At 36.5% G+C, this 22601-nt stretch overlaps 1 protein-coding gene and 1 pseudogene across 1 annotated transcript in view; one reads left to right on the top strand and one right to left on the bottom strand.

The window, feature by feature from the left end:
• The window catches only part of LOC114686088 (vomeronasal type-2 receptor 116-like), a 46893-nt gene extending 25540 nt beyond the window's left edge, over positions 1-21353 (bottom strand). The window contains exons 1-6 of the mRNA XM_037204433.1: positions 21142-21353; positions 8442-8733; positions 7280-8086; positions 6352-6567; positions 3038-3161; positions 28-567 (exon numbers count right to left, since the gene is read on the bottom strand). Of these exons, the coding sequence (XP_037060328.1) occupies positions 28-567; positions 3038-3161; positions 6352-6567; positions 7280-8086; positions 8442-8733; positions 21142-21353 (2191 nt within the window). The remainder of the gene's footprint in view (positions 1-27; positions 568-3037; positions 3162-6351; positions 6568-7279; positions 8087-8441; positions 8734-21141) is intronic.
• LOC114686089 lies at positions 10895-12090 on the top strand (annotated as a pseudogene).
• Positions 21354-22601: the final 1248 nt, after the last annotated feature.

Here is a 22601-nt window from a genome sequence, read left to right as displayed (position 1 = left end):
GTTGCATACCAATGATGATGTGTCCATGTTCTGCATGAGCATCTTGGTCAAGGAAGGGTGGAGAGGTTCCTAGCCAGATTCCACAGACAACAATTTGGATGAGGGAACAGATGGGAATGATGAAGTTTGGGGCCCTTGATACTATTAACCACCTCCCCACTCTCCCTGGAAAAGTGACTCTGAAGGCAATAATCACAATAATAGCTTTGGCCAAGACAGTGGCAAGAGCCACAGTGAATGCACCTCCAAATGTGATCTGCTGCAGGATACATGTGAGAGTGTTGGGACGACCAATGAAGAGCAAAGGACAGAGGAAACAGATAGTGAGTGTGATGAGCAAGGTGTAACTGAGGGACCGGTTATTTGCCTTCACAATGGGAGTATCTTTGTGCTTTACAAAGACTCCAAGAACCACAGCTGTGAGTGCAGAGAAGCACAGGGCTATGCTGGTGAAAATCATCCCTAAGGGTTCTTTATGATCTAGAAAACTGACAACTTTCTGGAGACATTGGTTCTTCTCTGTGTTGGCAAAATGATCTTCTGGACACTTCACACACTGATCCACATCTGGAAAGAAAGAAATGATTGTGAGTCTATGATGATATGATTCCTCTTCTCTTAATTGTTTTCCTATTAGACTGTTATCTAAGTCACTTTCCTATTTTTTTTTTTGAGGCAAAGAAATAAGTACTCTAATGAAATTTTTGTCATTGTATCTGATTCAAAGCATATATTGTCACAGATAGAGAACTATTGAAATAGTTTTAGGTATTCAAAAGACACATTTCTAATACTCTGTTCTTGAAAATTTTGAAAATCATCTTGAACAAAAATACATGCACATTGAGCTATGTGTCATATATTTTATGTCAAAGATTTTTTGTATTTCTTAAAAACTGAAGCAATTGCCAGATTTTCAATTTTATGTCAATTTATAAACTTTTTAAACATATTTTCAATTTTATTTTTTAGTAGAATGAAATTAATTCTTTTAAATCTTTTCAATCTTTTCATATTTTCTTAAGCTGTCTTGACTTGTTAATAAACTGGTGCTCAGAGTTTACTATCAGGCTCATCTCTCAGATTCTGTTTTTGTCTATCCCTCTTGAACATGTTACTTTTATCGTAGTTTTCTCCTTTGTATTGAGTGTTTAATGCAACATAACCCCATCTCTTTTAAATAATCATGATATACCATATAAAAATTGTTTATATAGAATTAACATTTCTCCTCTATGATAGAATCACCTTATTGTGCCACATGCAATAAGTAATATCAATTTTGCATTGCTTAACCTATGTTTGAAATGAATATTGTTGTAAAGTATAAATATTAAACAGCAAACCTGCAGAATTATGTATAGGTGAGTGGCACTCATAATATACAAATACACACACACACAGTTGAGGATACACTCCATTATATATCAAAGGTGGTAATTTATAGAAGAGAGTGCAGAGATTTAAAACCCAGATGCAGTGGAACACTGAAAGGAAACAGTGGTATCAAGACACAGCCATACATTTGCAGATAAATATTTATAGTTGTGATAGCATGTACATAACTTTGTAATCTTAGTTCACAAAAGAATCCACTGTGAAAGTGAGGTTGGCATAAAGTTCCACAATTATCTGAGGAGACACTGGAATTTAATATCTGCTAGAAGAGGAAGAGTCAGCATTCTTTAACTATGTGAATTCTGATAGTATTATCATGCTCCACTGCAAGTTGCACACCCAAGAGTATTTGAGCAGCACAAATTAGCACCGATGTTTGTTTGTTTTGTGAGAAGAAAAGTAGTAAAGGAGTTAGAAATGTAGAGATGGATCTGGAAGCATTTCAGGGGTAGATATGATCAAAATATTTAGTATCAAATTTATAAGAAATAAAAAAAATCTAAAGAATTTCAGAACTGATATAAGATATAGATCAACTGTGTTGATAGATGTGGACATACTGACTTTAACAGTTTTTTTTTATTCACCATAGAAGGCATCAAAAATTGTTCATGACCTACTCCTCTAATTGCAAATTCTGTAGCCCATTTCAGGCCTTGGATTATGGTATATGTCTACATTCCACACAATTCAAAATGTTCTGAAGTTATTGTTATACATATTGATAAATGGAGCATGATAATAGGGCAGTGATTCTACTCCATGAAGGAAATTTGAAATTGTAGCTATATTGGATAACAATACACACACACACACACATCTGTATATCTATATATCTATAGATATATAGATATAGAACCAAACACAAATTTCCAATCTCATGATCTGTATAAAAGCATGAGATTGGAAGAATAATTATTAGATGCAATAAATCAAAAACTTATGTGAGTGCTGAATGTGATTGAAATATAGTTTGGAAAGCAACAATTTTGATACTTTAAAATTATGTGTTAAATTACAAGGTGAAATAAAACACATTATTATATAATAAAACACGCACACACATATATATATATATTTTTTATATGCAGAAGAAATATGTTTTTTTAGTCAACAACATATGCACTGGATCACAAACCTAAACCATGTATAAATTCCAACACCTAGCATTTGATGTTTCAAGAGGACTGTAATAAACTGTGACATTTTATTTGCTAAATATAAGGAAGAAAAAAATGTCTTTGACTTCTTGCCGGATCTTTCCCCATTTTTATGTTTACATTTTTAAAAATTTATTCTGAGTATCTTTCACACCATGTATCTGATCCCATCCATTCCCAATCTCTTTGCATCTGCCTTTTCCTTCAGCACTCACACCCAAATAAAACAAAATTCAAGAGAAATAAAATTAAAAAAAATGAAAATAAGGGAAAATATTAAAAATCTCATCCTTGAAGCTGCAGTGCAACCCAACAATTTACACCATATATCCCTTTGTCTACTTGCTAATGTTCAGTGCAGAGTTATTGGTCTGGTTTGAGGTCCCTGATCTCCACTACATGATCAATGATTATTACTTGCTTAGGTATTGTAGACTTCTGTAAGGAAGTAGGAAAGTTCTCTATAAGCCCACATTTACCTGTCTCATTGGAAATCTCATTGTCTGGACAAGGAGTGCAATCATAGCAACAGACAGCCTTGCCCTCCAGGGCAGCTTTTCTGAATCCACGCCCACAGCTCTCACTACACACAGAATGAGGAATCTGAAAAGAACAAAGAAAAGGTTTCAAAATGCATAGGATTGTATAGGAAACCTGGATATATAGAGGTTTTGAAATATTATACAACTAATTTACTTACAATTATGTCTATAAATGAATGCAGTTTTGAAAGACTGAGCCCATCAAAAAGACCCATGTGTTTACAGACTGATGAATAGATTATCACAGTGTTGGAGATTAGGGAATCTTAATGAGGTACAGACAAGTATATGGAAGTTGGGTCATTGGGGATATGACTTAGAAAGGCAAGGCATCCTTCTAAACTGACCCTCCCTCTAGAATTACTGTTTATTAGGTTTAGCAATTATTAATTCCACCACAATCATGGGTTTTAATTGTTAAATTGATGGGACTTTAAAACATCATGGAACAAACCTTCACACATTTCTGTGTGGGGTTATATAGAGAAATTTGCCTATGGTGAAAGAGCCACTCTGGAAATAAATATCACCACTTAATTGGCTGTTGTTCATAATGAATAAAAAGTAGAAAGATGAGAGTAGCAGCATTCATTACTCCTAAACACTGGCTACTAATGTGATGTTGTTGGTTACCTAATGCTTCTGCAACTTTGCATTTCCAAAGGTAATGAATTGTGCCTTCAAACTGTCATCCAAAAAAAAAAAATGTTTCCTGAGAAACCGCCATACTGATTTCCAGAGTGGCTTTACAAGTTTGCATTCCAACCAACATTGGAGGAGTGTTCCCCTTGCTCCACATCATCTCCAACATAAGCTGTCTTCAGTGTTTTTGATCTTAGCCATTCTGACAGGTGTAAGATGGTATCTCAGAGTTGTTTTGTTTTGCATTTCCCTGATGATTAAGGATGTTGAGCAATTCCTTAAATGACTTTCAGCCACTTGAGATTCTTCTGTTGAGAGTTCTCTGTTAAGCTCTGTAGCCCATTTTTTAATTGGATTGTTCAATATTTTGATGTCTAGCTTTTTGAGTTCTTTATATATTTGGAGATCAGCCCTCTGTCAGAAATTGGGAATAAGTCTTCCTCAAGAACCAGCTATACCACTCTTGGCATATACCCAAGGAATGCTCAATCTTATCACAAGGACAAATGCTCAACTATGTTCATATCAGCATTATTCATAATAGCAAGAACCTGGAAACCACCTAGATGACCCTCAACTGAAGAATGTATAAAGAAAATATGGCACATATACACAATGGAGTACTACTCAGCAGTAAAAACAATGATATCATGAAATTTGCAGGCAAATGGATGGAACTAGAAAATATCATCTTGAGTGAGGTAACCAGACTCAGAAGGATAAACTTAGTATCTACTCACTCAAAAGTGGATACTAAGTGTGAGGGAAGGGATAGCCAGACTGCCACCCACAACTCCAGAGAGGCTAGGTAACAGGGAAAGACCCTAGGAGGGACACATGGATGACTCTGTGAAGGAGAAGTGGATGAGATCTACATGAGTAGACTGGGTGTGGGAGGGTGGCACAGGTCAAGGAGTCGGGGATGAGAACATAGGGAAATTGGAGGGTCAAGCTGGAACAGGGACAGAGAGGGAGGGCAGGGAGGAAGATACCATGATAGATGAGGACATCAATGGGAATTGGAAGAGTCAGGGTGCTGGGGAGGCTCTCAAGAATCCACAAGATTAACCCCACCTTGGTCTGCTAGCCTGGACTGGTCTACTCTAGTGACCGGCCTAGCAAATAACCTAGCTGTCATCATAGAGCTTTTGTCTAGTGACTGATTGAGGCAGATACAGAGATCCAAAGCCAGGCACCAGGCTAAGCTCCAGGAATCCAATTGATGAGATAGAGGAGAGATACTGCAGGTGAGAGATGTCAAGATCATGATGGGAGGACATTCAGAGATGAGGGCCATACCAGTGGGAGCCCATGAACTGTCAACTGGTGGCTGTGGAGCCCACATGGGACTGGACTAGGCCCTCTGTATACAGAAGACAGTTGTTTGGCTCAAATTCTTTGGGGGGCACCCAGGCAGGGGGATTGGGATCTGTCCCTGGTCTATGGGCAGGTTTCTGGAACCTGGTGCCTGTGGTGTGACACCTTGCACAGCCTTGGTGTAGTGGGAAGGGGCTTGGACCTGCCTTGGTTCAGTGTGTTGGGCTCTGCTGACTCCCCATGGGAGACCTCCATTTGGGGGATGTAGGGATGCAGTGTGGCTTAGAAAAGAGGGCTGGAAGTTGGGAGGAGGGAGGAAGGGGGGATCTGTGGATAGTACATAGAGTGAGTAGAAATTTTCTTATGAAAGAAAAATATGTTTCTTTATGTTATTTTAATTATTTGTTCTTTTTTATATTAGCCAGAAATGTAAATGACACACACACATGTTAATCATGATGTTCTTCCTTTTCTTTCTAGATGGAAAAGGATAACTCTTTGAAGAAGAAACTTCTAGTCACAGAATCAAAATAAACCTGTCAATTGTTTAGAGGCAGTGAATTAATTCTGTTAGAGACACTATGTGGTGGCTTGGATGAAAAAAATGCCCTCAGAATCATAGGTATTTAAATATTTATTTTCCCATTGATGTCATTATTTGAGCAGGTATTGAAAGTGTATTAGGTATAGATTTGCTGGAGGAATTATATCATTGGAGTGGAGTTAATAAACATAACCCCAGACCCCTATTATTTGGATACTACCTGTGTGTGGACAGAGGTAGTATTTAATTTAATCTTAAGTCCTTACTGCTATCTCCATGGCTGCTACTTGTTGTCATGCCTCATGTCTATAATGCACTCTTATACTACCAGAACTATAACTGAAAATAAACTCTACAAAGTGATGCTTGGTCATGGTGTTTAATCACAGCAACAAACCATAACTATTATACTTTTCCAGAATGTAAATCACTAAGCACATACTTTCTCCAAGACATTGGACTGAGAGACATTTTAGGGATTGAGATTTCTTCTTAACAGATGTCCCATATTTGTGTTAGTTGACATAAACTAACCCATACACAAACATTAAAAAATAATTAAAGTGAAATATTTCCATTCATCAGAATCAAGGCATGAGAAAACAACCTATTGCAGAAGCTTTTTGTTATTTCCTACAGGTAAATTTATAGTGATAGTCCTTGAGTGAGAAACAAAAGATTACGACAATGAGAAACATTTTCTTGTTTTCACAGTAAGTTAAAAGCATTGACATAATAGATAACCCACCTCTGAAAATGTTTCTGGCCATTTTATCATCTGCTCATGTAAAGAAAACTGTTGGTTTTGGGAAGCATTTGAGGAAAAGGTTCCTACTTTCACCTTTAGTCCAAGACCCTTTGGAAAATTCCAAAGGTTGAGAATGTCATACTCAGCAACTAACTTCTGTTTCCAATCTAAACCCATGTTGTGTTCCACATTAATCTTCCTCAGGAAGTGGTGAAGCTGAAAGGGATGAACTGTGTTAAAGTGCATGCAAGGCATAGAAAACAACTTTTATTGTGTTTCTCTCACTACTTTTAATCTCTGATGTAAAACATAACATTAATATATCTATCAATGTGGCAATGCAGTCTCCTTGAGTGGATTCCATTCTGCCTTTGAATGAGTCACCTTCAAGAGAAAACTTGGACCAAGTTCAATAAGGAATCAGTGACTGTTGAATGAGACAAACTTCAACTTGAAAAACTAGCCAAACATATATACTTTTGGAGTATATTCAGAATTTCAGTGTCTAAAATGTAAAATGAAGGTCCTGATGACTAAATGACATTTTAAAACCTCATTTAGGTATTAATATCATGTTGTAATGAGTTGTATCATTAGTTTTCTTAAAGATCCACTTCCATAATTACTGTTTGACGAAATGTATGGAAGAATTCTGAATTTTTTCTTATAAATTTTCTTCCCCTGAGGATGATATGAGATTATTTGTGATATAAACTTTATATTGACTAATTAGAATTCCTCCTTGCCACTTGCACCCCATTCCTCAGCACTGGATCTGCATTAATCTATGGAAATCTGAAAATCTATATATTCTCCTGTGCTTTTTAATAAAATATACTGAAAGCCACAATAGCTAATTAGTTTTTCCTTTAGTAAATGCTCAAACTGTTACATTGGTGATGTTCCAGTATAATGAAAGGCATATTACCTGCCATGGGAAAAACTCAATTGTCTTCCCATTTTCATTTGGCTGTAATTGTATTTGCTGAAGACTTATCTCATGCAGACTATGGGCCACAGCATGCACAGCTTTGTACATGTTGTAACTCTCTTCACTCATGGCCATGTTAAAAATGTGCCTAGGCAAGAATTCCAATGAAGCATTGGGTTGGCAGGTCTCTACAAGTTGACAATCAAGCTCAGAAAATGGGCATTTGAAGAACAAAAACCATAATTTAGGAAGGTAATTGTCTTCTGGGTATTTATATGGATTAAGGGTTCTAAGAAAATTGGTAAACTCAACCATTTCCTCATGGTGGTGCTCAAAAATGAGACTCCCATGGAAAGAGTCTATGATGAAATAATCAGCATGATTGGTAACATCCCATTGAGAGTTTAAAACCCAGACTTTCTGTGTCAGAAGCTCTTGCCCTAGATTTCTCATTAAACCTTGTAGAGAACCAATGTCACCATAAATAATGATGACATTGGCTAGTGATGCCTGGATCTTTCCCAGATTTTTCCAAAATTTGTTAGAAAATGAAGTCCAGGTGCCTGGGATCATTTCTACAAAAGCTATGCATATGCTACTACTTTCCATTTTTTTACTTAAATCTGATAGCATCTGTGTCCCTCTATGGTCATCTGGTAGTAGTACACCAACCCAGGTCCAGTGGAAATGAAGCATCAAAGAGACAATGGCACTTGACAGAAATGTGTCTTTGGGGGCCATCTGGTAGACAGAAGAAAACTGAACATGGTCACTTAAGACAGGATCAAAAGGCCCAAAAGTAAGCTGAAGAAAAAACAAAATAGAAAACAAGGGAAAGAAAATTGGCATCAAATAAAACCTCAATCAAAAACAATAAGTGGTCAGTTTGAAGTTATGTTTATATTTATTTTAAAGACAAATCCCTCTTACTGAGTTTTCCAGAAAATTACTGAAAGATCTTCCACTTTTAATAGCACATCTTCTATGTTCCAGTGCCTTCTTCCTTCTATTCCAAACACTATAAATGTTGGTGTATCACCTAGTGTCTGGACATGTGCATTTTATAGATGTGTAATCAAAGTGTTCCTCTTTTTCCCTCAAAGACATGTGAAATGTCATTGATAGAGTTGTAGCTTTCTTTTTGCACACTAAAACTCACCTGTGGGAATTTGTAGAGTTGCAGGAGTGTCCCTATGTGGGCAGATGTTTTCCATGATGTTCCTGTGATCACAGCAGCTGCCTTGTTCTCCTTTGCACAATTGTAATTAGAGAGGGGATAGCTCAGTCCTGTGAGCCAAATACCAGCATTCATAAGAATCTGTAGTTCATTGTATGGGACATTATAGAAATCAAACCCCAGGGAAATGTTTGATAGAAGGTATGGGTTCCTGTTGATCTCTTCAACAGCAAAAATTAGAGCCAGAAGAAATTCGTAGTTCCTAAAATTATACCTGCATAGATAACATGAAAATACACAAGAGGGCATAGACTGTACATACCTACAGATTTAATTCAATATCTTTTGTAGTTCAAATGTTAGTGTTTCCCTAAAATCCATACTTAATGTGTCTCTTCAAGTGACTGGAATTTTGATGAGCATAATATGTTGGTAGTACAAAATAAGGTCCTGTAAGCATGACTCAATTTCAAAAGTTAGAAATCTCAGAATGTTTGTATGGTTATTGAAATGTTTGCAGCATTATATAATTTCCATTGCAAATCAAAGCAGACATCATTGTTTACTTATTTGATTGTAATAAATACAAAAATAACATTGTATAATTCAATATTTTGTTATTTATGTTAGAGAAAATTCAACCCACAAAAGTTAGAATTGTTACTGGAGGTAAATGCAGTAATGGGTTGTACAATCTGTTCCTGAAACTTATAGTTAGAGATTAATGGTTAACAAAAAATATCTCCACAGTGCTGACAATGCAGGTGTCAGAATTCACCTCAGGGAGACCTGCCAAACACCTTTACATCAAGAAGGCAGCTATATATCTGATGGGTTGCTTGTGTTTGTGATTCTGAGTGTTGTGGGAAATACCTCCGAAAAATGCATCTTGTCTGTCAAATATACTTAGAAAAAAGGGAGCTAGAAAATAAGATCTGAGAGGAGGATTGAATGGGTAGGGGGTAGATGGGAGTTGGGTGAGAGGGACCGGAAGTAGAGGAGGAAAGGAAAACTGTGCTCAGTATGTGAAATAAATGAAAAAAAGGTTAATTAAATAAAATAAAATTTTTAAAAAAGGAAAAAGAAAGAAAAAATCCAAGTGCCAATTAAAAGGACAAGTTGGAGATGAACAAAGCTCAATGGCTACAACAGGACAGACAACAAAGTTGTGGGGGTCAAGGAAATGAATTTGGAACAAATAGTCTTCCATAAAATATCAGAGAACAAGCAAGAATCGCTTTCACCATTTGAAGAGAAAAGCAGGAAATCCCACAGGGCAGCAATTCATTGGAAGAGAAATTCCAATAGAGAATGAACAGTTATGGAGGGAAGTGCTCAGAATCAAGATACTATTATGGGTTAGAGCCTTTTTCACTGCTAATGTACAGAAGGGAAGATGTGAACAGGGAAACCAGGATGGCTTTATCTATATGAGAAATGCTCTAGAAAATTGAAAATGCACATTTTATAGTTTTTCCATTCCTAAAATTAATATCGTACATCTTTGTTTAAGTATATATGTCCTTATGTTTATCTATTTTTAATTCTCAAAATAAAAAGTTTAAATATTACCAGAAAACGTAAGCTGATAAAGTTTTATTCAAAGTAAACCTTCATGTGATTTTGAACATTAAATATGAATTTTAAAATGTTTAAAACAAGCATCATAGTGTAACATTTTCAAATTATCTTCAAGGAAATGTTTTAACTTTTAGTACTTACTAATATCCATCCATACATATATCTGTAGTAAAATATTAAAATACAAAATTTCAAGGAATATTTTATTATTCTTAGGATATATCAATTTCATCAAGCTATGAAGAAAGATAAAATATTAAGGTAAATAAAATCTAAGTGAGAAGGAAGGTAAAATTTTTAAGGTTGGAGTATATATTTATGTGGTCTATATTGTATCTAAACAATACATTTAGGAAACATGTTCTATAAGACAAGTCTGATAATCTTTTCTAATAAAAACAGTTTCCCTATTATGAATTTGGATTGGAATTAAAACATAATGTTACAGTTACAGTTGTGACTCTTCAAAATACGATAATTATCTAATAATAAATTTATATATGTTAAAATGAGGTAACCCCCAGGAAAGGGAAAGGCGCGAAGTTACACAGAGAAACTGTCTCCAAAAAAAAAAAAAAAAAGGAGCGACGGCAGAGGCAGTGGTGGTGGCGGTTGCAGCTCGGAGCCCTTGAGACGCCTCTGTGGATGCTGGTGGCACAGGTGGCCGGCGTGGACCTGGGCAGAGGCGGCCAGCGCGCCCCGCAGCCACAGCGTCGCGGCCCGCAGGCAGGCATGTCGGGACACCCCGAGGCATCCTCCCCCGCCCGCAGGCCGGCCAGGCGCAGCTTGTGTCTGCGCTCACATCTCCGGATGCGCTGCTCCTGCTTCTGGTCTTGGGACTCCCGGCATCGCCCCTCCCACATGACTCGCGATTTCAAACCTGGAGACCTCATTTTCGCCAAGATGAAAGGTTATCCTCATTGGCCAGCTCGAGTAGATGAAGTTCCTGATGGAGCAGTAAAACCACCCACAAACAAACTACCCATTTTCTTTTTTGGAACCCTTTTGGAACTGCTTTTGTAGGACCAAAGGACATCTTTCCTTACTCAGAAAATAAGGAAAAGTATGGCAAACTAAATAAACGAAAAGGTTTTAATGAAGGATTATGGGAGATAGATAATAATCTGAAAGTGAAATTTTCAAGTCAACAGGCATCAACTAAACAGTCAAATGCATCATCTGATGTTGAAGTTGAAGAAAAAGAAACTAGTGTTTCAAAGGAAGATGCTGATCATGAAGAAAAAGCCAGCAATGAAGATGTGACTAAAGCAGTTGACAAAACCACTCCAAGAGCTGCCAGGCGAAGAAGAAAGAGAAAGGCTGAAAAACCGGTGGAAACTGAAGAAGCAGGAATGGTGGCTACAGCAACAGCTTCTGCTAACTTGAAAGCAAGTCCTAAGAGAGGACGACCTACAGCTACTGAAGTCAAGATTCCAAAACCAAGAGGCAGACCTAAGGTGGTAAAACAGTCTTGTGCTTCAGAGAGTGACATGGTTATTGATGAAGACAAAGGGAAAGGGGGGGGAGGGAGCAGGGTAAAAACAACCTAAAAAGTAGCTTAAAAAGGAAAAAGAAGGTCAAAAGGAAGAGGACAAGCCCAGAAAAGAACCAGATAAGAAGAGGGGAAGAAAGAAATGGACTCTAAACAGAAAAATTTAGCTAAACCAGGGGTTACATCAACCTCTGATTCAGAAGATGAAGACGATCAAGAAGGTGAAAAGAAGAGGAAGGGTGGAAGAAACTTCCAGAGTGCTCACAGGAAGAACCTGCTGAAAGGCCATGAGAAAGAAGCCACAGAACGGAAACACAAGCAAGAGGAACAAATGGAAACTGAGCATTTTGCTCTGAAAGCATTTCAGATGCAACTTGTGTGAAATGCATTATGCAAAATAAAGTTTATTGTGTTGTATTCCCAGCCAAACAACATGTAATCTACAGTAATAAAAAATATATCTCATTTTGGGCTCAAAGCATTAATCCAGTAACTGAAAAGAGAATACAAGTGGAGCATACAAGCAATGAAGATCTTGAGACAGACTCATTGGACTGAGTTTCCCCTCCCACCCCGCCTTGACGGAAGAAATGTTCCAGATTCTAAATTGAGGAGTTCATTATTAATGGCATTATTAACTGTGTTATGATTGTTGACAAAATAACCTGTAAGGTACACACTACATATTGAGGTGGCCATCATTCCTGCCTTTTTTTTAAAAAAAACCAAGCTTAAAATGAAGCTTTGTGTTTGAAAGTTATAACAAACATAGATGAAGATGGTGGTTATACATTATCTCATTTAGAAGATATGAGAACACATTTTGTTTTGAAGCTGGGTGTTAAACTGAAATAGCTATTACGTTCTTGAAAAATGGAGCAGTTGTGCCCCTTCCCTTGATATTCTTTTGTTGTTAAATTCTTTAGTCTTGTTTTTTTTTCTTTTTAATCCTGAGAGATTAAACATTAGACTTGTTGAGTAAAAAAAAATGAACTGTAACCAAAATTTTAAAATAAAGTTTAAAAAGAAAAAGAAAAAATGAGGAGACCCACTGGGGAGAGAGAGAACACCATACTGATTTGCAAACATATGTGTATGGCCATGTAGACTGTCCATAGAGCTTCTCCACTCTCTCCGTTCCCTCAGACCCAACCTATAGGATCTTCCCTACTGCTGTAACACAACAGCTACAGCTTCTCCTCACCCCTGTCCATGCCTCTGGGGATTCCATTATCAATGCCCCCTCACCTCCTTCTCCCACATCAAAGGAGTTTCCAAGCCCTCAATTCATGTAGACAAACCGGCCCAACCGTTGGCCATGCCTTCTAGAGAACAAGGTAAATTGCCTGTGGAAAATTTTCTTTCTCTCTTCCCCCAGATCGAATCCTTGGTTTCTTCCTTTCCACCCTGCAGTCTTTCTTCCCCACTATCTATGCTGAATGTGGATCTCAGAGACCATTCCCACTGTGACTACTCATCCTTATTCTCCAACACCAAGAAGTACTCCCCACAAATTCAGAGTTGAGCAGGCAAGTAAAATTGACATCTCTCACACAGCCTACTCTCTGAAGACCCAGAGAAGAAACAGCAACCAATAAAGAAAACACCAACTCAAATAAGACAAACACAGAAATCAGTACCTGTAACCATAATCACCCCAACACCACACATATGAATACCAGCATAATAACATAATAAATAATAGCCAGGGAAGTATTATGTTTCCACCAGAACCCAGTTATCATGTTACAGAAGGCCTTAAATATTCCAACATAGATGAAGTACAAGAAAAACACCTTAAATCCAAATATGTGAAGATAGAGATTTTTACAAAGGAAATGAGTAAATCAGATCGAAACATCCAGGAAAACACAAACAGTTGGAGGAATCCACACATTCCTTAAAGAAAGCCAAGAAAAAATAAATAGCTGAAGGAAACAAATAAAATTGCTCAATACCTGAAAATAAAATGGAAACAATAAAGAAAACCTACATTGAGAGACTGTTGCATATAAAAAATTTTGGAATGAAAAAAGGAAATACAAATACAAGCTTCACCAACCAAATATGAGTTGAAAGATCAAACCTTAGACATTGAAGATCCAATAGCAACATAGAAAAATCATTAAAAAAAAGTTACATCTGAAAAAATGTTTCTGATACAAAACATTCAGGAAATCTAGGACACTATAAAAAGACTAAACCTAAGTAATCTAAGAGTAGGGGAAAGAGAAGAATCCCAGTTGAAAGGCACATAAAATATATTGAACAAAATTATAGAAGAAAATTTTGCTAACCTAAGGAAAGAGACGCCTATAAAGGTAAAGAGGCTTAGAGAACACAAATTAACTTGGATCTGAAAAGAAAGTCCCTTTGTGACATAATAATCACAATACTAAACATACAAAACAAAAAAAGAATATAAAAATTTTCAAAGGAAAATGATGAAGGAACACAAAGGACGCCTATTAGAATTATAGCTGACTTCTCAATGAGAACTCTAAAAGATTGAATTTGGATAGATGTCTTGCAGAACAAAAGAGACTACTGATGACAGCCCAGATTACTACACCCAGCAAAAATTTCAATCATGCATATAAAATATGATATTCAATGATAAAAGTAAATTTAATATATATAGATATCTATAGATCCCACCATATGCATTGTGCTAGAAAGAAAACACCAACCAAAAGGGGTCTACTATACCCATGAGAAAACTGGAAATAATCACATACTAGAAAAAAACAAAAACAAAAAAGGAAGCCCAAATACATATATGCAAACACACATGCACACACACACAAACACACACACACTGCACAAACACCAACATCACCAACACCAAAAACAAAAACATAATAATAGGAATTAGCAATCATTGATCTTTAATATCTCTCAATGTCAGTAGTCTCAATTCCCCAACAGAATGAAATAAACTAACATAATGGATGCCAAAACTGTATCCATTGCTTTTTTTTGCATATAAGATACACACCTCAACGTCAAATATAGGTATTACCTCAGGGTAAAGGGTTGGAAAACGATATACCCATACAAGCAGACCTAAGAAGCAAGCTGGTGTGACCATTTTAATATCTACCAAAACTGACTTCAAACCAAAATTAATCAAAAGAGATGGCAAAGGACACAACAGACACATCAAAAGAAAAATCCATTAAGATGGCAATTCAATTCTTAACATTTATGTCCCAAACACAAGGGCATCCACTTTGGTAAAAGAAACATTACTGGAGATACAATCACATATTGATCCTCGTACACTGATAATGGGAAACTTCAATACCTTACTCTCACCAACCTAGATGTCATCTAGATATACACTAAATAGTGAAATAAATAGCAGATACTAGAAACCAAGTGGATCTAACAGCTATTTACAGAACATTTCACTCAAACACAAAAGAATATACCTTCTTTTTAGCACCTCATAGAACTTTCTCCAAAACTGTCCACACAAAGCAAGTCTCAATAGATACATGAAAATTGACACAACTTCCTGTATATTATCTGACCGTCATGAATTAAAGCTGGCTATCAGAAACAATGAAAAGCTTATAAACTCATGGAAACAGAACAATTCTCTACATAATGAAAACTTGTTTAAGACAAAAATAAAGAAATTAAAGACTTTTTAGAATTGAATGAAAATGATTACAAAGTACATGCAAACTTATGAGACACAATGAAAGGTGTGAAATTAGGAAATTTCATAGGACCAAGTGCCTACATACAAAATGGGGAATCTTTCATACTAACAACCCAATAGCACACCTGAAAGCTTGAGAACAAAATGAAGTGATCACACTCAAGAGGAGTTTATGGCAAGTAAAAATCAATCTTCAGGCTGTAATCAATAAAATAGAAAGAAAGAGAATAATGCAGAGAATTGTTGAGATAAATGTTTGGTTCTTTGAGAAAAATCAACAAGGTAGACAAACCTTTATACAAACTAAAAGATGGAGAAAGAATATCCAAATTAAGAAAATCAGAATAAAAAAAATGGGACATAACAACAGACACTGAGAAAATCCAAAGAACCATAAAGACATACTTTAAGATCATGTACTCCTCAAAAATTTTCTTGACAGGTGCCTTAGGTGCCAATTACCAAAGTTAAATAAAGACCAAAATAACAATTTAAATAGACATATAACCCTTAAGGAAAAAGAAGCAGTATTAAAAGCCACCCCCTGAAGAATAAACAGGTCTAGACAGTTTTATCATGGAATTATACTAGCCTTACAAATAAAACCTAATAGCAGCACTTATCAAATTATTCCACAAAATAGAAAAAGAAGGAAAATTGCCAAATTCATTTTATGAGATCACAGTCACCCATATCCCAAATCTGTAAAAAGATTTAAAAAAGAAAGAGAATTACAGACCAGTTTCTGTCATGAACATTGATGCAAAGGAACAAGCTGAATCCAAGAACACATGAAAAGATCATCTGCCATGATCAAGTATGCTTCATCCTAGACGTGTATGGGTGGTTCAACATATAAAAATCAGTTAATGTAATCCACCATATAAACAAACTGAAAACAAACAAACACATGACCATCTCATTAGATGCTGAAAAGGCCTTTGCCAAAACTAGTACACTTTCATAAAGAAAGTTTTGGAAATATCAGGGATACAACAAACATACTTAAACATAAGAAAGGTAATTTACAGGAAGTTGTAAACATAAAATTGAATGGTGAGAAAGTTTTTGCTTTTCAAGACAGGGTTTCTCTGTGCTGCTTTGGTGCCTCTCCTGGATCTGATTGTGTAGACCAGGCTGGCTTTGAACTCAAGGAGATCCACCTGGCTCTGACTCCTGAGTGATGTGATTAAAGGCATATGCCACCACTACCCGGCTTAGTAGTTGAAGTTTTATCGGGAGCACTAAGACAACTGAAAGAGATTGAGAGGATAAAAATTGGACAGGAAAGGGTTAATGTATCATTAATTGCAGATTGTATGATAGTATACACAAGTGACCACAAAAAATTCAACAGGAAACACATGCAGCTGATGAACACCTTCACCAAAGCAACTTGATATAAGCTTAACTGAAAAAAATCAGTAGCCCTCATAAAAATATATTGTCAATGAAACTGAGAAAGAAATCAGGGAAACAACACCCTTTACAATAGCCACAAGTAATATGAATTTCAGAGTAACTTAAACCAAGTAAGTGAAAGAACTGTATAATGAAAACTTCACGCCTTTGAAGAAAGAAATTGAAGAAGATATCAGAAGATGGAGATAGCTCCCACGCTCATGGATCAGTAGGACTAACATAATTAAATTTGCCATTCTACCAAAATCAATAGATTCTATATAATCCCCATCAAAATTTCAACACAATTTTTCACAAACCTTGGTAGAACAACACTCAACTTTACATGGACAAATAAAAATGCCTAGAATAGCTAAATCAAAACTGACCAATAAAAAAAAAACACTGGAGGTATCATCATCCATGATTTCAAATAGCACTGCAAACTTAAGGAATAAAAAAACGGAATGATATTGGTATAAACACAGACATGTCGATCAATCAAAATGAATTGAACATCCAAAAGTAAATCTACACACCCATATATTTATGACTTTTGATAAAGAAATGTACACTAGAATAAAGAAATCATCTTCAACAAATGGTGCAGGTCAAACTGAATGTCAGAATATAGAAGAATACATATAGATCCATATTTATCATCCTGAACAAAACTGAACTCGAAAGTGAAAAAGACCTCAATACAAAACCAAAGACACTTAACCTAATAGAAGAGAAAGTAGGGAATATCCTTGAATGCGTTGGCACAGGAGACAACTTTTTGAACAAATCACCGATAGTGAAGACATTATGAACAAGAAAAGGGACCTCATGAATGTTATAAGCTTCTGTAAGGCAAAGGATGAGATCAATAGGACAACACAGCAGACTGAAAAAATGGGAAAAGCTTTTTACCAATTCCACATGCCATAGAAGTTTTAAATCCAAAATATATAAAGAACACAAGAAACTAGGCTTCAAAAAAAATTCTCCTAAATAATTCAATGAAAGGGTAGGCTACAGATACAGACAGAGAATTCTTAGCAGAAGAATCTCAAAGTGCAGAGAAACACTTTAAATCTTCAGCATTATTAGACATCAGCAAAATGCAAATCAAAACATCTTTGAGATTTCATTTTACACCTGTTAGTATGGCTCGGATAAAAACGTAAGTGACAGCTCATGCTGGAAAGGATATAGAGCACTGGGAACACTCTTGAATTGCTGGTGGGAGTCCAAACTTGTCTAACCCTATACAATTCAATATGGCAGTTTACCAGAAAATTAGGAATTGATCTACTTCAAGACTCAGATATGGCATTATTGGGCATATACACAATGGTCCACCCCATCCTACCAAAAGAACACTTACTCAACTATATTAATTTTGTCTCTATTCAGGTTATCCAGAAAATGAAAACTACTAGATGTCCCTTAACCAAAGAATAGATGAAGAAAATGTAGTACATTTACACAATGATCAACTACTCAGCTCTTTTAAAAATGTCATCATGAAATTTGAAGGGAAATGTATGAAACTAGAAAAACATCATCCTGAGTGAGTAAAGACAAATATGGGAAGTATTCACTTATAAGTGGTTATTAATTCTTGAGCAAATAAGCTATAAGCCACAGACCCATAGGGGTTAGGTAAAGAGAAGGTTTCTAGTGGAGGAATGCATATGTCTCCCTTGAAAGGGGAAATAGAATAGATTTTGAGAATGGATTGGGGGCCAGTTGGGTAGAGGAGCAGGAGGGATCAGATTGGGGTGAAGGGATGGACAGCTAGATTTAGAGGTCATTTGGGGGAATCTTTGGGAACTTGGTACTGTGGAAACTTCCTGGAGGAGGACCTAGTGAGGATTCCTAGTAATAAAGGATGTGGAGTATGAACCGGCCATCTTCTCTAGCCTGGCAAATATTGCAGTGGTAGACAATTGTACATTTGTCTGAACTGTTGTCCAAGGTGGTCCTTCAGTGATTCTCAAATAACCCAGGCTGAAGCTAGGAGAGATGACTCTTCAAAAACTGACAGTAGGGCCTAATTGTGTAGGAAAACATCTAGAGAGCTCAAACAATATAGAGCTGTTAATCTGTTGCCTGCATGGAGCCTTCACCTCTATGTTCTAGTGTGTTTGGTGGGGGAAGATATTCTGCAGTCTGCCTAAAGAGAAACATAAACACCAACACAGCCACAAAATTTTTGACCTAAAATCTGTCCTGACTGCAAGAGGGGTTTGGGCAGTAGTGGAACAGAACTTATACATCCTTTGAGAGTCAGCAATCACTGTCTGTTATAACTTGAGGCTCTTGCTTCAAAGGGAGCTCATGATAAATGCTGCCTGGATGGCCAAGAACCTGAGATTGGATAGCACAGAGCCTAGGATAGAATCAAACAGGACTGGAAAAAATCAATGAAATGATTCTAATATACGCATAGATCAGTTTCTTGTCCAGTTCTCATGAGTGAGGCTTCATCTGGTAGCAGATGACAGTGGGTGCAGAGTCTCACAGCAAGCAAGACACTATGCAAAGAGGCTGAATTGGAGGTCTCCACCAAATCCCTCTTTGCAGAGCTCAAGGAATCCCATTGAGAAGGGGGGGGAATATTGTTAGAATCAGAGAACATTGGGGACACCAGGATAACATGGCCACTGAATCTATTAAGCAGGGCTTATAAGAGGTCATAGTGACTGAAGCTGCAAGCATGGGGCCTGCATGGGTTGGCAACTCGTCCTCTGCCTAAATGTTATGGCTCTCAGCTGGGTGTTTTTCTGTGATTCTTAACAGTGGAAGAAAGTGTGTCTATAACTCTTTTGCTTGGACTTGGAACTCTTTTATTCCTATTAGGTTGCCTGGTCCAGAATTAATAGGAGGGCCTTTTTCTTGTCTTATTTTGTGATGTTTTTGTAATGTTTGGTTGTTATCTCTTGGAGGCCTACTCCTTTCTCAATGGAAATTGTGGTGAATTGGATTGGATAGAGGGGAAGGTGGAGGGTTGCTAAGAAATGGAGGAAGGGGAAATGTGGTTGGGGTGTATTATTTGTAAGAATATATTTTCAACTTAAATGTTGGTTGAAGTCAACAGTAAATTCTCCCCCACACCTTATCCTTTTGAGTAATGTGGTTGTTCACTGAAGGTTGGAACTCATTTCATCACTTGAAATTCATGAGCTCTTTGGCCTACTGAGCCCTCACTCAGGTCTTAGAATGGTATGTCTATTAACTCAATGGATAAGTTCAGAGGATGGAGATTTGGATGTACCAAGAGCAATTGTAGGCTGCAGAGGACATAATGAAAACAAAACATGGTATATTGGCTTAGCACCTAGTGTATTGATAGATTAAACAAAAAGCCAGTCAATAAAATACCCACTTTCATGAAATATAAGGTTACCTGAAGAAAAAAGCTATATGAAAATATCCATAGACTCATAGAAATGCTGATTTTCTTGTATCTAATGTTGGGTATGTAAAAACAAGAGTTTTTTTGGTGGGCTCTATCTGAATGCCTTCTTCTTTGACCTTTTTTAAATGAATTATGGATTTTTGAATTACTAAATATAGCTTCTATTATAATATAATAAGCCAAGAAAGGTTAAATAAAATTATCAGGACACTTTGAAATAAGAAAGACTACATATATGTACTTCCCCACACAGAAGTAAAGGATGTATTCAGAAGCATGAAAGAAGGCTTTACGATTTGAGGGACATATGCCTTCATGTGCTCTATCCTGTAGGAAAAATATAGGAAACAACAGGAGATGCTCATGGTAACCTTTTGTATTCATAACAGTATTCCCCTATTACAAGTTTGCTTTTGTTTCTAATGTAATGAGAAACAGCCCTATGTGGCAATCATCCAAGTCAGTGTTTCTTATGAACAAATACATGAGAATGAGAAAAAAAATCTTGTTAAAATGCATGAATCAAATAGGTAAATGGTAAACATATATGATAGTAAAAGACTAGAAGACAAAGGATATAATACTACCCTCTTACACAAGGAGAGATATTTTGACAGCAAAGACGTGAACCCAATTTCTAAATCTCATATCCCTGATTCTGAATCAGTGCATCTAACACAGGCAGGTCTTGACACTCTAGCATCACATCCAGAAATCAAGAAACAGAGTTTTCAGTGGCATCAACTTTTCTCACTGGAGTACATCTAGCCTTCTAGAATTCCCTTAAGTACTAGGTCAACATTTGAGAAAAACATCATTCCTGTGAAGACATGGATATGTTTTCATGTGGATAGCATGCAAAACCTTGTGACAGTAAACATATGGCAAAGTCAGATTACAAGATTAAAAATAAAGATTTTGGAAACAACAATAAAAATTTTCTCACATCCCCTTTTTATCTTATGAAGAGAAAGAGAAGTGAACAGGAACATACAATAAAATAGATTTGAGAATAGAAGACAGGTTGTCATGATGAAAAATATATGGAAAATAGAAACTTGAATCTATGCATCACCTTGGTCATAAGAAGTAAGAATTAAAATATGGATCCATGAATAATAGCACTTACTGTAGGTAGAAGTCTTTGAAATAGTTTGGTACAGATTCATGTAGAATTTTGTTGATTGTGTAGACAATGTGAATAGGGAAAAATACACCAATCACCACATCTCCTTCATGATGAAAATCTTCTTTGATTTTGGCATAGCATTCAGAGCTGCTATAGGCACATACAAGACTGGGAATTAGGAGAAGCTCAAGGATAAAAGTCCATGAGGACATTCTAGTAACAAGTGTGTCTGCAAAGCTGTAAGTAAGCTAGATGCAGATACTAAGGTGTCCAGGAGGTATATAATCAACTCATATGTTTGTGAGTGTATATACTTCTAACCTTGTTGATGAGTAAGTCACACTAATCAATAAGCACTTTTTCTGTTGCCTCCTTCCCACTGCCACTGAGAATTCTGGAATCTTTTCTTCTTCCCTTAGGCTCTACATCTGGGGCCCTGTATTCATGTGAAAAACAAGCTGAAAATATGTTTATGGATCTTCATCTCTATCCACAGGCATCATGACTTCATCCAAGTTGATGGACAGATCTTAGGGATAACCTCCTCTTTGGGTGATTTGGTCACAAGTATGAAACAAGAAACTTTTCCTTGTAAACAACTGAGGCTGTGGCAACCATGCTATCAGAGATTGCTATGCTTGTGATAAATGGGAGAAAGGAGAGAGGCCCAAAAGGGCCCATGCAGCATGCAACATGCAAAATAAGGAGACCATCATGCTTTCCAAACCAAAGTTAACCAGCAGAAGTATTTCCTCTATAATGAGTCTAGAAGTTTCAGGATTTCATTTCATAGAATATTGACATCTGCAGACCAAATGACGCATATGACAATCAGTTAATTTCTTTCTTTTGGAAAAACAATGGCTCTACTGAATTCCTTAGTTCCAAATGTGCCACTTAATTTTAGTGCAGAAATCAAGATTCTTCTTCACTGTGGAATGCACAGAGTTTCTTGTGCTCACAGATAAACACTAGGGGAGCTAGGAATGTTAAGTACACAGAGTTTTCCTTTCAAAAGGAGAAATGTATAATCTATTTTCCACCTAGAAGGCTGGTAATGGATTGTTTAGTAGCGTTGTGACCTTTTTGCTCTCTATGTGGCTGGAACTACACCAAATTCTTCCCGAGACACTTGCTTTGATCCTTCTCATGTATAAAATGAATCTTTATGGAAAATGTTATGTGTAGTCAATCTACAGAACCCATCTTTATACAAGATGTGACCTGCACTTTACAAAGAGTTTTGATACAGTCATGCACTAAGGTTCACTGTACATATCAGATTGAGTTATTTATCACCAGGGAACTTTTCAACAAATTGTGTTGTTTTGAGATATGTCTAAAGTTTAGTAAATAAAGATATGAGATTAACTCTGGCACTCAGGCTCAAGTCCTGATTATAATGTGAAACTTTTAAGTACTGACTTCAATTTCCTTGACTCTAGAACAAGGGAACAGAG

Source organism: Peromyscus leucopus, chromosome 1 (genome assembly GCF_004664715.2).
Source record: "Peromyscus leucopus breed LL Stock chromosome 1, UCI_PerLeu_2.1, whole genome shotgun sequence".
In the NCBI taxonomy this organism is placed as follows: Eukaryota; Metazoa; Chordata; class Mammalia; order Rodentia; family Cricetidae; genus Peromyscus; species Peromyscus leucopus.
This window is presented reverse-complemented; position numbering and strand designations above follow the sequence as displayed.